The sequence below is a fragment of the Dichomitus squalens genome (genome assembly GCF_000275845.1).
Source record: "Dichomitus squalens LYAD-421 SS1 unplaced genomic scaffold DICSQscaffold_48, whole genome shotgun sequence".
Classification (NCBI taxonomy): Eukaryota; Fungi; Basidiomycota; class Agaricomycetes; order Polyporales; family Polyporaceae; genus Dichomitus; species Dichomitus squalens.
The window spans coordinates 23,267-39,458 of record NW_006766930.1 but is presented as its reverse complement, the minus strand read 5'-3'; the positions used below and the strand labels follow the sequence as shown (position 1 = coordinate 39,458).

Here is a 16,192-nt window from a genome sequence, read left to right as displayed (position 1 = left end):
ACTCGTCACCATCTTGGATATCTTTATGCTTCATGTATGCCCACAGCACTAGGTCACACATCCCTCAGCCACCGCATAGCGCCGGGACGCCGTACAAAGGCCTGCGCGCGGCCATAGACCCGAATCAGATCCCCTCGCCCATCGACACCATAGAGGCTGACAAGGAGAAATGGGAGGAACAGGCGTATATGACTCTGCCAGGGAAGCACCCTCCCCTGTCCACAACGGACTTTGTGGCCATTGACCAAGGTACGCGCACTCATATCAACCGCTAGTAGCTGAAAGAGCTCACGCGTGGTTGTCTGGGTAGGCAATACCTCTCCAAGATACATTCGTATGTCGACATGGAACTTGCCTAGTTCTTCCAGACTAGCGTCGGATTGCGAGATTCCCCTTGCTGCCGTCATCCAGCCATTCGCCGACCAGGACCCGAGAGAAGAGCCTGTACCTTTGGTAGAGACAGGTGATATTGGCCCTGCGCGATGTGAGCGTTGTAGAGGATATATCAATCCATGGTGCACCTGGGGTGCGAACGGGACGAGATGGAGGTGCAATCTGTGTGGTCACGAATCAGAAGGTATGCTATCCCTTCCTTCTACTACTCTTCTGCTGCAACCTCCTGACGACGAGGTGCGAACAGTCGCACCGGAGTACTTCTGTAATCTCGACGCAAACATGCTTCGGCTTGACCATCTGCAACGACCGGAACTGAACAAGGGTACTGTCGACTTCGCTGTTCCTCAGGAGTACTGGACACCTCATCCTCCCCCCACGATTCGACCCCTCTACTATTCTATGCTGCCTGAGCCTTCTACTAGCCGACGATCTCCAACTCATATGGACTATGTCTTTGCCTTTGACGTCTCTCAAGAAGCGGTCCGCTCAGGGTTTCTACAGACGGCCTGCACCGTGCTAATCGAATTGCTCTACGGACGTGACGATACCATTCCACCATGCTTTCCTCCTTCAAGTCGCGTTGCTATCCTGACTTTTGATAGGGCATTACAGTTCTATGACCTTTCTGTACGCTTCTCCCTGTATTATCCCCCTCGGCGCGGAATGACCTATCTCCTGTTAGTCAGCCATAGACGGACAGTCCCCCATGCTAGTCGTTCCGGATGTTGACGAGGTATTCCTACCCTCGATTGAGGGATTATTTGTCAACCCAGTCGAGTCCAGGTATGAGCGCTCTATTACACTCAAATCAAATCTTGAATTTTGTCACCAGGGACGCAATCTATAATCTCCTTTCCGCTTTGCCCTCACGACACGAGCAAATCTTCGAGATAGAAAGCGCTCTTGGTTCTGCCTTGTCAGCCAGTCTTGCTGCTCTTGTAATTGTCTCATATGACTGTATAAATTTGCTGTAAACTAAATGTTCCGCAGGCCGGCCGAGGCGGTCAAGTCGTAGCTTTCGCCGCAACACTCCCCATGATAGGCGTTGGAGCCCTGCAGCCTCTTCAAGACGAATCTACTCTTTACGGCACGGAAAAGGAGCGGACACTGTTCGAGCCTCGCGACGAGTCATGGAAAGACCTCGGCGAACAATGTGCCTCGGAGGGGATTGGTGTGAACCTCTTCCTTGGGATGAGCCGTCCGATAGATATCGCTTCTATAGGTAGGGTCTAACTATATGCAATTGCCAGATTTCAGCTCAAATCAAACTGTATCAGGCCTAGTGGCGACCCTGAGCGGCGGAGACATGTACTTTCATCCGAGATTCGATGCCGGTCGAGACGGACTGGTGCTGTCATCGCAGTTCAGACGTCTGGTTTCTCGTGCAACTGTTTATTCATGCTCAATGCGGGTGCGGACTTCTGTCGGTTAGTTGAACTCTACTGCTCAGCCTCGGCACCCCTGACGTCCGGCACCCGGCTTACAGGTCTTCGGGTGGGGTCGCAATACGGCAACTTCTATGAAAGCCCTGCATCTGACATGGAATTCGGTACGATGGATGCCGATAAGACGATCTGTGTCAAGCTGGAGCATACTAGCAGACTGGACGACAGACAATACGCCTTCCTCCAGTCCGCGATCCTCTACACTACAGTCACCGGCGAGCGCCGCGTGCGAGTACATAACCTCGCACTGCGTGTGGTTTCTCTTGCTGGTAACGTGTTTCAGTATGCCGATATGGATGCGGCTGTGTCGTACATCATTCGAGAAGGTGAGGAGCTTCTTTTGTTACTCCTCCAGAGGCGTTCGCGGCTGAAGGTATCCGACGTGCAGCGATTTCCAAACTGCATTCTACTCGGATAACTCAGATTCAGGAATCTCTGACGGAGCGATGTGCGCTGATCCTTTACGCTTATCGGAAGTTTTGCGCCGCGGCCGCCGCTCCAACCCAAGTGCGCCAACGAGTTTTCCTTCACTAGCCGTGGCTGACCGGGCTTTCCAGCTCATTCTCCCGGAAGCCTTCCGGTCCCTCCCGTTGTACATTTTAGCCATGATGAAGACAAAGCCCCTCAAAGGTACGCGGTTTCAAATGAGCATGACTCGCTGTGCCGTCGTTCCGACCTCGAGCGTGCAGGTCGGAATGTGACTGCGGACGTGCGGAATTATTACGCGCATAAGATCTCCGCCATGAGCGTACGGAGCATCATTCACCACCTCTATCCCCGGATGCTTGCGGTTCATGATCTTGACGACAAAATTGCGCTACCGGATGGGAACGGGCGGATCGACTTACCGTCGCTCATGCGCGACAGTCACCTGTTCATGGAGTCACACGGGGTATACCTCATCGGTGCGTAACGTCTGTAGTATAGGACGCTACGCTGACAATCTCGTATAGACAATGAGGATTCGATGATGCTATGGGTTGGGTCCAGTGTGTCACCACAGGTGTTGAAGGATCTACTCGACGTTGACGAGGTCTTCAATGTCGACCCCCGGATGGTACGCGTCTTCATTGAACGATTGTGTTGTTTGCCAGGCTCTCACTGATAGGCGCTTAGCTCTACCTCCCGCACCTGCAGACGCAGCTGTCGACACAAGTGCGCAATATCTTGGCGCATCGCTTCTCCCAAAGAGGCTATACGCCGAGGTTCACGCTCACCCGTCAGAACATGGACGGGAGTGAGATCGAATTCAGCGACATGCTCGTTGAGGACCAGAATAATGCTGCAATGTCATACTTGGACTGTGCGTTCCTTGTAATCTATATCATCTTGAGGCCTGGTGTTCACGTCTTCTATAGATTTATGTTTAGTGCACAAACAGATACACTCAGCAGTAAGTCTGATTCTGCTAGTCATTGTTGCTCCCACGCTCATCAGCATCGTTCTTAGCTCACTACGGGTGCGTCCATAGCAAACAACAGCGGGTTTCGATCTATGCCCTGGTAAAGCTAGGGGGTCTATGTATTCGTCATATCAGCGAAGGAACAATTCGTGTACGCATCGACCTCAGGACTCTCAAGGATGGGGCGATGTTGCAAAATGACTATGTGTTTTTTTTGGCTAGAGCAATTGACTATACCATGGTTGTAGCTGTTGTAGTGATGGCTCTCATGCCCGCTAGGCCAACTCGACACAGCAAAAGGAAACAACGTCTCTGAGTGAGTGGATCGGTATACGTATACACAGTCTGAGCGTGATAGCTGAAAACATCGAAACGTCCTGTCGGGGCTTACAAGAGGCGATATGTTTTGTTACGCTCCTGTCAGATATGGCGTTGAATCAAATGGTCTTCAGACTATCATATTTCCTAGAAATACTTACCTCTGTCATCCCTTGCTGGCTTTGGCTTAGCGCTTGAATGTAAAGTTGATCAAGGCGCGCCACCTCCACTGCATACCATTGGGTAGCCGTGATACACTGCTTGTACGATGCAAGGGCGGCATCGCGTTGGAGCTTGAGTCGCATGAGCTCCATCTGTGTCGTCCTGGTCATGACGGCCACGTCACTCTGTTGTCCAGAAGAAGACAATACGACATCCTCCATTCCTTGCGTGACTGGAAGAGATCTATCGACCAGGCTGGCCATCGCCTTGTAAACGGACTCCAAGAGGGTTGACTCCGAGGAGGGGACTCCTGGATGGGAGCAATTGGTTGAAGAGCAGTTCTTATTTGAAAAATTGGGCGAGGAAAACTGAGCCCAGATGCAGACAGTTCACTGGAATATACTCACCTCCGGAGCCACCATCCCATTGACTTCTAATTCATCCCGCTCAGAGTCTGCTTTTCGCACCTGTTCAAGACACTGAAGCAAACCCTCAGGGCCCCGTTCTCCATACAGCCTGTTTGTTGTCAAGGTGACAAGGTCTCCCGTCCCCAGTGGACAGTGATATTGTGTATTCACACTGTTGGTAGCAGTGCTGTGGCCTGAGGACTCCACATTGGAGGGGAGATTGGGCCGTGGCACTGGCAGGACCAGTCCAGGTATGTCCTCAGTCTCAAGGTGATCTTGGGTAACATAATATAAACCCTCCATGTCAATATCTCGAGCAGTTGTTGCAGCCATAGTATTGTGTGCAGTAAGGGAGCAAAGGGAGGGGTGGGGGCTTCCAGAAAATTACTGGGCGGTCGCTGGGAGTCAACTGGTGTTGAGCACACTGAGGATTCTGGCAGGAGAAAAAAGGAGATGGTTGGAGGGAGGGACAGAAATTTTCCTGCTCTATTTTTGTTGCTTTGCCTCCTGGGGCTATTGTGACGTCGCTTACGGACATCTCAACTCCATTCACTAGATTTTAGTAATAGTAGGAATACACTTGCTTGAGCTGATACTAGCCAAGAAAAGGTCACCTCCCTTTCGACTACCCTACAAGCCGATGGGATGCGGTCCTCGCACATACTCGTCATCTGCGGTTATTGTATCTGCCCTTATGACAAGCCAATGACAACATCTAGGACAGCCAACGTGGGTTTTTTCTGCTTCCAAGAATCTTAAGAGTCACACAAACTGGTGACCCGCTGCGGTCTCATTAGGCAGTGCTAATGGCCAATCGCCACTGCGGCCAGAGATCCAAACTGGAGTGCAATTCTGGTCCGTATATGATGAAGAGCAAGATCATGATGCCACGGATGACAGAGGGGAGAACCATGCTACACATAAGGAGACCCAATGAAGCATAGGTAGCATCAGGCGCGGCATCGCACGACTGATTTGTCTCTACAGGTTTCCCAAGTATTCCAAGTCATAGTATGTCTCAATAATATACCACGACGTCGCCGGATTGACACTGCGACACTACGGGATGTGCCAAGCGGTACTGCCGAGTAACCTGCCAACTGTGTAAGCACCGTCAGGACATGCGATGGAATTCACAGAGAGATTGCAAGACTTGCACGTCAGACGCTTGAAGGACGGGCGCGTTTCGAGCGCGGTGTACTTCCTTCATTACAAAAATGAGCCCGGATGTTGTTCGTCGGAGCATCTCCTTGCCTCTCGTGTACACTAACATGGCCAGTACTCACCCTAACAAGAAAGGAACCAGAGCCTCGTGGTTGCATGCGATCAACTCCTTGATGCTGAATGCCTACTCCGGGTTCTTTAGACAAAGTTGCTAGCGCCATCCCACTAGCGCTGTTGAACTTGAAGCGTATACTATCACGAAGGACTCAAAGGACCTCTGCGCTTTCTTGAGAGCGTCGGATGTCTGCAATATAATAGTAGTCAGTTAGACATCTCGCTGTCGATGTCACACTAAGAAACGCGCTTGCCTTTTCATTAACGAGGCTCATGGGTCCCTAGCTTGAATTGCGATGTCAGTGGGAAGGCAGTGTTAGGCCTCAAGTTGATTCACCGTTCTTGGTTAAGCCAACTCCGTCTGGTGACCAAAAACATCGGGATTCCGGCACAGTGGTTAAATTCGAGTGTACTAGGCTACCGTAAGTCATGGACCTCACTTGGGCTCTGAAGCTTCGTCCGTACGTGTTAAGGATAATCTTCGAAAGTGCGCGAGAGTGGAAAGACGTGGATTAATCTTAGATAGCGAAGGAGCAGCAAACAGCAGTATAGGAGTGTGACGAAACAGCATAACGCAGACATAGCGAGTGACGACTAGAGAGAATCCGAATGAAGTGGGAGACTAGAAATTAGATGGAAGCCGTGGCTCCATCCTAGTAATCGAAAGGTGTGCTCGCCCATAAGAAGTCCGGTGCCTTCTAAAAGCCTTCTACCGATTCATCATCACTCGAGGCAGTGTCCGTTCCGTCGTCATCGTCATCGGACTCGGGCAAGCGAGGGACATGAACAACGTCTAGCTTCTCCTCTTCGGTGAATCGGGGAGGGAGAGGCTTCAGAGGCTTCCGGATATTTCCATTAGAAAGAGGGATCCTGATCACTAGCCGTCTCGATGGTGTGGCGACGACCGAAGTCGAGGATCGCGATCGAAATGAGCTACTTGACCCCGAAACTGAAACAGGCCCCGCAGCAGCATCGTCCATGAACACATCGCCGTGCACGCTCCCCCCGATCGTCGACTTCGCAGGAGACGACGGGGTGTCGAGTCGCAACGTGATGGTAGACGACTGCGGGACGGGCGCATCTAGCTGCAGTGGCGGAAGCGAGCGCGAGAACGTCGGCGACAGGTTGAGCGTCGAGTCGAATGGGAACGGCACCAGCGGTGGCGAACATACCTGCATGGGCGTCGGATGCGGAGAATGCGACTCTAGAGTCGACATAGTGCCCTCGGTGGTCAGGAGGGTACTGCTGCGCGCCGGGGAATGGAGCGGCGACCGGGTGAAATCTAATGGATCGAAGGTAGTTTGTTGACCTTCAACTCCATCAGCATCGTCGTGCGGCGGCGCAACGGGTGCGTTAGCCTGTGCGACGGAACGTCATGTCTGGGTTACAACGTAGTCCAGCCACACAAGTTGTTATGCCTTCCGCCACACAGGCCCGCGTCCCCGTGTGGTGAGAGGCGAGAACTTACCTCAGTCGGCGACCCCGCATGCCCAGAAAAACCACTCCTTTCAGCCTCGAGCTGCCGTACCCGCGTCTCCAGAGCGAGCATCGACGAGTTTCTGAGAGCTAGCTGCTCTTGAAGCGCCCCGTAGCCAGACTTGTTCACCTGCAGCTCATGCCGCAGGCTCGCCATTTCGTCTTGGAGGTCCTGATGAGCTTTGCGGCGTTGTTCGCGCTCTTGAAGGACTAGATCGCGCTCGTGAGTCAACCGCGCAACGGTTTCCTCCCGCTGCACGCGTTCAGCGTCCCTCGCCACCCGTTCCTCGCCCAGCTTCGCCCTTTCCAGAGCCCATGATTGTCGCTCCTGCTCCCAGAGCTTGCGTTGCTGCTCGTGCTGAGCGCGTTCCTGTAGCCATGTGAGACGCTCCGCGCGAAGGGCCTCCAGTTCCGATGCGTCCGGGTGTGGCCCCGTATCTCGCGCTTGGGTCTGCGTAGCCGCAAGCAATATGTCACGCTCGGCGGTGATTGCTCGGATGCGTTCCTCGTAATGGGCCTTGAGCACTGCGGTGCGCCTCTCGAAGATGTCAGACAGCTGCTGAGCACCGTGTATGAGCGCCGCGGACACGCGTGGGGTGCCACCGGGGGCCGGAGCCTTGTGGCGACTACGTCAGTGTATAGCGTCGTCATGGATCATAGGTTCACATACGGCTGGTGGCTTTGTTGGCATCTCTTGCGGAGCTCCAGGTACTGGACCGTTCATGCTACAGGCCGAAGGAAAGAGGGTCACCATGAGGAGGTACCCGCAGCATATGCGAAGTATAAGGATCAAATACATTAGACGCCCAGTAGTGCCGCAGCCTATTCTCTCGCGAACTCCCGACCCTCTGTCTCTCCCACCACCCCCAGACCGCTCTGCTTGTAGCTGCTGCACTATCTTGAACGCAATTTGCAGGCAGCACCATGTCTATGAACGAAATCGTCCCCAATCTGTGGGTGGGCGACCTCCCAAGTGCGCTCGACACCGAGACCCTCCGAGCACACAACATTCGCAGTGTTCTGACGGCGATGCGGGGGCGAGTCTCTATTCACGAGGTACGTCTGCATCGTTGGTGTCAGTGAGCCCGTTTCAGACATACTGTAGAACAGACTTTCGTGCGGCACCAAATCAACATAGACGACACAGACAGTTCCGATATTCTACAGCATTTCGTCCCTGCTATCACATTCATTCAGGCAGAACTCGACAAGGGAAAAGGAGTGCTGGTGCACTGTCAAGCTGGAATGAGTACGTGGTCTAAATCCTGCATCATTGCGTGGCGAGCCAACGCCTCGACCCAGGCCGAAGCGTCGCAATAGTCGCTGCATACCTCATGGTCACGGAAAGCTTGGATGCCGAAAGTGCTCTAGAGGTCATCAGAAAGGCGCGGCCAAATGTCCAGTGCGTGCTTCCGTTGCATTTCCGGCGGTAGCTTTAGCTCGGATGTAGTCTGATGTCTATGGAAATGCAGGCCAAATGAAGGGTTCATGCGTCAGCTCGAAATATTCCATCAGGCATCCTTCAAAGTCTCAAAGCGAGACAAAGAGACGCGTCTGTTCTACCTTGAGCGTGTTGTGAATGAGGTCATGAGTGAGTCCGTTTACATCTCATCCACAACATTGAACTAATGTCCGGTAGATGGAGACGGAGAGTTTGAGACAGAGATGTTCGCGAAATTCCCCTACACACCGTCAGATACTCCTGTGCCTCCGCCACGCCGTCGAATACGATGCAAGATGTGCAGGTGAGCGCAAGGTCTGAAGTGAGGTCCCTGTAATCTCACATTAGATCAGACAGGAACTGGCCGCGCGAGAACATATGCTCGATCACGGTCAGGTCGGACCGCCCACCCCAGCTGTTCTCTCTGCGGCTAACTCAAGAAGACCATCCATGAACGATCCAAAACCTCTGAGCCCGCTCGCCTCTGGTGCAACTGCTCCCCGACGAGCGTCGTCCTCCGGCGGTGTAAAGCCGCTTGTTCAAGGTCCTCCTGCCGCCCCTTCCTCGGGCTTATCACGCAGCAACTCTCTTCACGAGTCTCATCCTCGCTCGCGCCTGGGTTCCATCAGCGAACTGGCCGAAAATCGACCCGTTCAGGCTACGCTTCTTCAGCTTGATAGCGCCTCTGCTTCGGTTGGGCGATCTGCCTCGGACCTACTATCCGAATCAGCTTTTGACGAGGACTCCAGCGACGAGGAACCGCCCCAATCTGAATCAGAGCCAGTAAGCGACGACAAACCCATCCCAAGCACATCACCAGAAGCAAAGGCAGGGCCGACCAAAACGTCAGGCGCGGAGTCTGCGACTGCTGGAAAGGCCGACACGGAGTTTCCTCCGACGGAGGCTGCTGCGGAGAGCGCAGACAAGGTCACACCACTGCCATCCCAGCGGCCTCCCATCTCCCTCTCAAACTCCTTCGCCCACCCGACCGATCTCGCTGCGCAACTCGCTGCGCATCCAAAGCTTGCCGCCCTCCGCCCTCCCGCCGGTCTGTCTATGACCCCCCTTGCTCCCGCAGGCGGCAGCTCCCCTACCCGCTCCGCGCCGCAGAGTCCTGGACTCGCTTCTGTGAAGAGTCCGAACTATTTCGCGTCAATCAGTCCGCCCATCCTCGCGAACCCAAAGTGTTCTGGATACTTCGTCGAACCGGTGAGTATTCGATGATGTCGGGGATTGTATCTCGCCGGCCGGTGAGAAACGAAGGAGGGTGGTTGCTGACGTGCTTGACGTTCGTCGCAGATGAAGTGGATGGAACCTTTCCTGGAGCAGGGCCATATGGCTGGCAAGATCATCTGCCCGAATAAGAAGTGCAGTGCGAAACTGGGCAACTACGACTGGGCCGGCGTGTGCTGCAGCTGCAAGGAGTGGGTCGTTCCGGTGAGTTCAGACCTTGACATTTTTTCCGGGTCGCTGCTCACTCGCTATCTTGAAGGGATTCTGCATCCACCGTTCAAAAGTCGATGAAGTTGTGTAAGATTAAGACCTTCGAGTCATTGATCCTTCATTTGTATCAGTACGATCCTACGACATACACGAACAATCCGATGTAGCGCTATCAAATCTTCTCACAGATCAATATTATGTACTGTTCAACCGAGAGCTAGGCTGTGTATGAAGCGAGCGTCAAGGACCTGTACGTCCAGCCTACAAGATTGAAGGTACGTACTCTTTGAGAACCTGGAGAGAGTCGTTGAACTCATCTAGGTCACCAAGGTTCGGGCTAGAATCGGAGGATTGCCAGAACGTTGTGAATGACCAGCCCGCTGGGAGCGTGCCGATGCTGGATGAGTAGCGTGCGATTCAGAGACAGTTCATTACAGTGCGAACGCAGCCGTGCAGGTTGTCTACCGGTCGGCGGTCGTATAGATAACTGCGGCGCGATCGTGAACCTGCTCGCGATCTAGTCTGCTCTCCCTTCCTACCACTATGCGCCTAGGTAGACACAGGTGTGTTGCGTGGTACTGCAAGGAACAGAGCAAATGCGACTCTGGATCCCGGTCACTGTCGCGGTCAAAATTGTGTGCTCTTTCGCCCACTCATGATCCCGCTCGCCTTGTGGCTAGTAGCCCAACTTGTGCTAGTCATGCGAGGGCGCAGGGATGTGGCGAAGGAGGAACGATTGATACAATTACAATATCGGTAATGTTCGCCAGGCGCTTATCAGCCGGCCAATGATATTTTCGCTCCGTCGTCAAGCCATCCGGTTTGGTTCACAGGCCGTTCGAAACCTCAAGTAGCTTCACTGACGAGCTTCGACTCTGAAACCCCCTCGTCTGTATCATCATGCCTCCCTCCGATTCCCACCTCGCCCCTTCGGAAACTTACGCTAAGGCACTCTTCCAATTTTACGGGTATCCGCTCTGGCACGCAGACCCTGAGGAAGACGAACAATACGGTCGGGGGGAGGTCGAGCTTGGATCGGTGGGAAGGGTCGACGAAGGGACATTTTGTCATCTTTTCAAGGCTGGGAGAGCGAAGGGTGATAAGTTCAACCAGGGTAGAGTCCCGGAGAGTTTCGTATGTTTCGAGCTGGAGAATATGGACAAGAAGAAACCTCGGCCTGTTATTCTCAAACCATACGTCATGAGTCACCATATCTCAAATCTCTCCGTCTCCGGGGATGCAAGTCTTAAGTACAGCAGCTATCTGAATCCTTCAGCTAATTTCTGGACGTGACTGACTACACACCATAGTCTCACCTCTCTGGCGACTGCCGGAGGCAGCCTGTCATTCTCGTGTTCTCAAGACACAGGCGCCATTCTGGTCCTAGAACCTCCTGCGATGCAGACGAAAGTCTCACGGAGACGACACATCGTCACATATGTGCGCACTCACTTCGTTGGAGTATGCTAGGGAGGCCGGCTATAACATCGAACAGGAGGACCTCTGGTTTGTGGTGGGAGTGGTGAAGACAACAAGGTGGGCAAGCTCACCTTGGGTTGGAAGCCAGAAGAAGAAGTAAGCATCGGTGACGGTCAAAGTGCAGAACACGGCGAGCTTCGATCTAAATTTCTCGATCGACAAGCAAGACTGGTCATATGCCTGGTACAACAGTGGGCCGATCTCCGATCCGTTGCAGGCACAATGCGCTGGTACCCTCATAAGTGGACAGGACTCGGAGACTGATCTATCCGCACAGTCGACGCGACAGGAAAGGGATCAGTGTCTCTTTTTCAACTACTATACAGTGAAGAAGCGACTCTGGTTCGACAGAGTCATTAAAGCCGCTGCTGACCCACACCAGCTTCCGCCCGGCGGACCTGACCTGGAAGGCAACGAGCCAGTCGGTTGTGAAGCAGACTCAGATGATGAGACGCAGATCATGGAGGGCCCTTCAGCAGCCGTAAGTGAACACACTTTGTACCCGTCACTCTATGCTGATCGCAATTATGCTGATCGCAGTTTCAGACATACACAACGTATAACCCAGTGGCCCATTTGCTTGACTACATTATCTCGGTATGGTGCTCATGTCTTTGAGTCATTGTGGTTCTCAGCAAGGAACACAGCATTCGGAAGCAGATATGGCGATTGCATCGGATAGGGATCTCATTGCGATACTTGGAGTGAGTACTTACCTAGTGGGTGATAGGCCACTATTCACCCAGTCCTGAGCGAGCAGGGAGCTGGACTTCCGGAAGACATACCCGTCGGCTTAGAGGCGTACAAGCCTGAAGTCGAGGTAGACGGGAGTGGAGGTAAAGTCTCCTTCGTCATCAGGAGTTGTGCGTCTTGCCGATGCTCCTGTCATAGTAGGAACAGTGACTGTCGATCCAACCTGGCTAGACAAACTAGTTGACTCAGAAAACTCCATTCAAATAGTTACGGAATACGGACTTAGCGACGAGAATGGTGGGCCGAAGCGAATCATCGATGGCTGGAGCTTAGTTGACGCCCCGACGTTGTATAGCACAATCTCTGCCTGGGTCGCCCCAAGCAACTCTAGATGACCTGAAGATAGAGCAGGCCACCTTCGACCTTGTAGACCCTTCGTGGGAGCAAACTAAGGAAACGGAATATCACGACGATTCCCAGACGGCGAAGCACAGGAAGGCCGAAATGGCCGCAGGGGAGTCTGCTGCTAAGCGCCACACCGGATCTATCACCGCTCTCACTGTCTCCCCCGACAGCAAGTGGGTTACGAGTAGGTCAGACGATGCGACGATCATCTTGTGGCATACGAAGCGTCAGGAAGCAGTACACAAGTGGGAGTCACACGGAGGCATCGTGTTGCACCTCGCGTTCTCCCCCGGTAGCGCATTGCTCGCGTGCTCCGGTGGTGATGGCTGCATCACGGTGCGGGACATGGATGGTGGAGAGCCTCTCGCGACGCTTGTGGGTCACACACAGGCAGTACATACCGTAGTCTGGTCTCCGGACGGCACCAAGCTTGCGTCGGGCTCAGACGATAAGACCGTCAGTATCTGGGACGGACAGACGTACGAGACCTTGCACATGTTTGAGGGTCACAACGCGATGGTCACCTTCGTGGTCTCTCCCACAACGGCCAGTACCTCGCGTCGGGCGACGTGGACCACAACTGCCGTGTGTGGAACGTGGAGACGGGCGCGTTGCACAAGCCGTTGGTCGGCCACAGCGGGATGGTGTGGACTGCTGTCTTCGATCAGGAGGACAACCGTATTGCAACAGCGTCAGAGGATGACAGCGTGCGGATCTGGAAGGTTGAGACGGGTGAGGAGCTCTTGGCGCTACATGAACACGGCGGATCCGTAGGCGTTGTAGCGTTCTCAGATGACGGGAAGCAAATCCTCTCCGGCTCCAGCTATGGGGCGCTGAGAATATGCGACTCATTCAGCCGCGAGGGGATCGTCACACTCCAGGGTCACGGTGGCATGGTCAATGCAGCAGCATTCTCCCCTGATGGCCTGTACATCGCATCGGCATCATCGGACAAGACTGTGCGACTGTGGCGTCGGAAGGACGGTACGAATATGCATACGTTTGAAGAGCACAGCGATGCAGTAACACATGTAGTGTTCTCGCCCGACGGCGTGACGCTGTCGTCTGGATCGGACGATGGATCTGTTTGCGTCCGAGTGCTCAAAGACATTCCCGTTGTGTCAGATTGATTGATGGTCCATCCGTATTACATTGATCCACCCTTCGTCCACCCCTGCTTTCACTCAGTCTTTCGTCGTGCTATGCATCTACTCCCTGCTTTCACTCAGTCGTCTGTCATGCTATGCTTCTACTCCTTGTTCTCTCATCAGCCTCCTCGCTGTTTCATCTCCTAGATATACAGTTGCGCTATGAATCTCGTCTTTTTTCTTTCCCTGTGACATCTCACGGACTCGCGGTTCCATCCCCTCCTTGACGTAGAGTGATGGCCCGTACGTGTTCCACTGCTCAACTAGTATATGATGCACATGTTGTTGACATTGATCTGCATGAAGCCGCTATATGACATGAGAACTGAGTGTGCCCAAGACTACCAAGTACGTGAAGAAGACGTATAGTTGAGGCGCACACTTTCACTGCAACACGCGGCAACATTCTTCATTCAACGATCTGGGTCACGAACTGCGAAGCGACGTCGATGAGAGTTGAGCGCTTGCCAGTGAGCGGCAGAGAGATTTGCTAACTCCATGCTGTGGTTATTGATGGCGTAGAAGTCTCAAAGAGCTAAGACCCCGTGTATGCATGGGGCAAGTAAGCTGAAATGAGAGCTAATCGCACGGGAGAGTGCACACTAGTTGCGGAGGAGCGTAGATTTACCGTCAACGTCTGATTGCATCGGAGCGCTAGATCTACGCAATCTGCCGGACCCCTCGGAACGCTCGGACCGGTCACAAAGAGCAGGTCCTCTGGTCCATCGTCTCTCTGACAGTGCGTTCTGAATCTCAGGACACGATTGCATATACTCTGGGCAGCGTTCCTCAGCCCTCAATTCTTTTCCCTTTCCTCACACCTGATGGCTTCACCTGCTCGAAAGAGCGCGAATGAGTACGTCGCAGGTGATTTATTGTGTGTGCCAGAAAAGCGCAATGCGATGGCAGTTTGAGGCGAGGGAACATTCATTGTTGAGACAGTACTAAAGGATCCAAAACATCCCACTATAGTAGGCCCATCCTCGAGGAAAAGATTGTATCAACATCATGCTACATGTTCGCATCTTCTACTGGGAATATATCGCGCATACGTCTCATAATGACTGTTCCATCATCCACTCCATACGATAGAATTTCTCCATCCGGGGAGAACGCTACGTGCCTGACACAAGCCTCGTGCTTCGAGAACGTCTCCACACACGATCCGTCGTCCCTCTTCCACAGCCGCACCTTCTTGTCGCGTGATGCCGACGCAACGTACTTCCCGCACGGAGAGAAGCATGCTGCTGTGATGCCCTTGGTGTGTCCTTTAAGCGATAGGATCACGGCGCCGCTGGATGCATCCCATATCTTCACTGTCTTGTCCTTCGATGCTGACAGCAGACTCGTCCCATCGGGTGAGAATGCTAGATCGAGAACTTCGTCCGTGTGCCTATCCAAGGTGAAGAGGTACTCCTCCGTCTGTATGTCCCAGATCCGAACCCTACCCGAGTCACGCCCAGTGGCGAGACATGTGCTCTGAGGATTCAATGCAGCAGAGCAGCAGGGCGAATATTCCTTTTGCGGAAGGCTCTTGTGCGCCATGACAGCGGTCTTATCCCACATATCGCAGTGACTGAACCCTCTCGAGACGAGCCAGCGTCCGTCGGGGGAGAAGCGGACATCTTCAATCAGATCATACTTGTTCGGCAATTCGCAGATGAAGTAGCCGGTATGTCCGAGGGTCCCAAAGCCGCACATTTGCCTCCCGGCTAGACACGGACGCGATCAGAGCGCCGTCGGGCGACCTGGCACAGCTTGTCACTTCCTTGGTGTGCCCTTCGAGGGTTGCCACCTTTCGGGCACCTCGACTGACGTCCCATATTGCAAGACTTCTGTTCTCGCCCATCTGTAAAAACCACCTTTGCAAATTACACCTATTCAGTACAAATTAGCTCTTGATAGACACAGTAGTTGAATAGTGAAAAATAGTGCAAAATCGAGAGGTCCCCAAAAATAATTGCACTATTTTGCACTATAAATGCAAATTCGTGCAAAGTAGCACTATAGTAGACGGAAATAGTGCTACAGTAGACGTTGATAGTAGTGGATAGAGTGGGTCCATAATTTCTGAATAGTGTAGAAATGCTTAATATGACCTCAAAACCATCTGTTTATAAGCCCCAGATGCATTTAAAGTGCTGGAAAAAATATTATAAAAAAGTGTCCTCACCTAGTCTTGAACCCCCAACCCCACTTTCAGATAGTATTCCTATTCCAAAGGGGTGCTCTATACCACTGCACCACCAGAGCTTACATAGATCCTCTCTACAAGTACCATATATATCTATCACTGCTGGACTTGGGCAAAGTGGTGACACCTCACCTTCAGATTCACCTGCTGAGGCTTGCATATGTGTAATGTCTGGGACTATGTATATAACATGGAGTGTGCTATAGAGTATGCTTCATGGTATGAATGCTGTGCTGACAGCCTAGTCCTATACATGATAACAAGTTCTATGTTGAGTTGTGCCCTCAAATATAAGTCAGCTATCATGGTGATTTTGCAGCTACAGAGGTGTGTAATGCTTGAGTTGAGAACTATGAGCTATAAATAAAGGATTGTCATCTTATTTGAGTCTCCCCTAAATGAGTAGTGCTAAAATAGTGCAAAATAGTACTACAGTAGTGCAAAATAGCGAAAATTAGAGGACCACATTTGCGGTAGTGCTATAGTAGTATCATGTTGGCACTAC

At 52.7% G+C, this 16,192-nt stretch overlaps 5 protein-coding genes across 5 annotated transcripts in view; 3 read left to right on the top strand and 2 right to left on the bottom strand.

Moving 5' to 3' along the window:
* Positions 1–32: 32 nt before the first annotated feature.
* On the top strand, positions 33–3,538 carry DICSQDRAFT_91670 (sec24-like protein; the record flags this gene model as incomplete). Its single annotated transcript, XM_007369364.1, has 15 exons — positions 33–249; positions 311–577; positions 641–1,023; positions 1,079–1,179; positions 1,229–1,334; positions 1,387–1,618; positions 1,674–1,823; positions 1,883–2,167; positions 2,230–2,348; positions 2,399–2,471; positions 2,531–2,746; positions 2,795–2,898; positions 2,958–3,144; positions 3,200–3,234; positions 3,291–3,538. 15 exons carry the CDS (start codon positions 33–35, stop codon positions 3,345–3,347), a joined length of 2,532 nt encoding a protein of 843 aa, XP_007369426.1. The 3' UTR covers positions 3,348–3,538.
* A 2,266-nt stretch (positions 3,539–5,804) lies between these two features.
* Positions 5,805–7,603, bottom strand: DICSQDRAFT_182949 (uncharacterized protein). The gene is made up of 3 exons (XM_007369363.1): positions 7,555–7,603; positions 6,877–7,500; positions 5,805–6,766 (listed from the first exon to the last, which is right to left on the bottom strand). The coding sequence occupies exons 1-3, from the start codon at positions 7,573–7,575 to the stop codon at positions 6,107–6,109; spliced, it is 1,305 nt and encodes a 434-aa protein (XP_007369425.1). The 5' UTR covers positions 7,576–7,603; the 3' UTR covers positions 5,805–6,106.
* Positions 7,604–7,759: 156 nt separating this feature from the next.
* Positions 7,760–9,859, top strand: DICSQDRAFT_157127 (uncharacterized protein; the record flags this gene model as incomplete). Its single annotated transcript, XM_007369362.1, has 8 exons — positions 7,760–7,940; positions 7,995–8,133; positions 8,187–8,286; positions 8,357–8,475; positions 8,524–8,629; positions 8,679–9,534; positions 9,625–9,762; positions 9,818–9,859. The coding sequence occupies exons 1-8, from the start codon at positions 7,809–7,811 to the stop codon at positions 9,857–9,859; spliced, it is 1,632 nt and encodes a 543-aa protein (XP_007369424.1). The 5' UTR covers positions 7,760–7,808.
* Positions 9,860–10,662: 803 nt separating this feature from the next.
* On the top strand, positions 10,663–13,475 carry DICSQDRAFT_182947 (WD40 repeat-like protein; the record flags this gene model as incomplete). Its single annotated transcript, XM_007369361.1, has 10 exons — positions 10,663–11,018; positions 11,079–11,208; positions 11,264–11,304; positions 11,372–11,728; positions 11,788–11,844; positions 11,895–11,951; positions 12,008–12,083; positions 12,139–12,237; positions 12,296–12,801; positions 12,897–13,475. Exons 4-10 carry the CDS (start codon positions 11,708–11,710, stop codon positions 13,473–13,475), a joined length of 1,395 nt encoding a protein of 464 aa, XP_007369423.1. The 5' UTR covers positions 10,663–11,018; positions 11,079–11,208; positions 11,264–11,304; positions 11,372–11,707.
* A 1,080-nt stretch (positions 13,476–14,555) lies between these two features.
* Positions 14,556–16,192, bottom strand: part of DICSQDRAFT_18752 (WD40 repeat-like protein) — a gene marked incomplete at both ends in the record, with an annotated part of 2,788 nt that continues 1,151 nt past the window's right edge. The window contains 2 exons of the mRNA XM_007369360.1: positions 14,556–14,972; positions 15,136–15,342. Of these exons, the coding sequence (XP_007369422.1) occupies positions 14,556–14,972; positions 15,136–15,342 (624 nt within the window). The remainder of the gene's footprint in view (positions 14,973–15,135; positions 15,343–16,192) is intronic.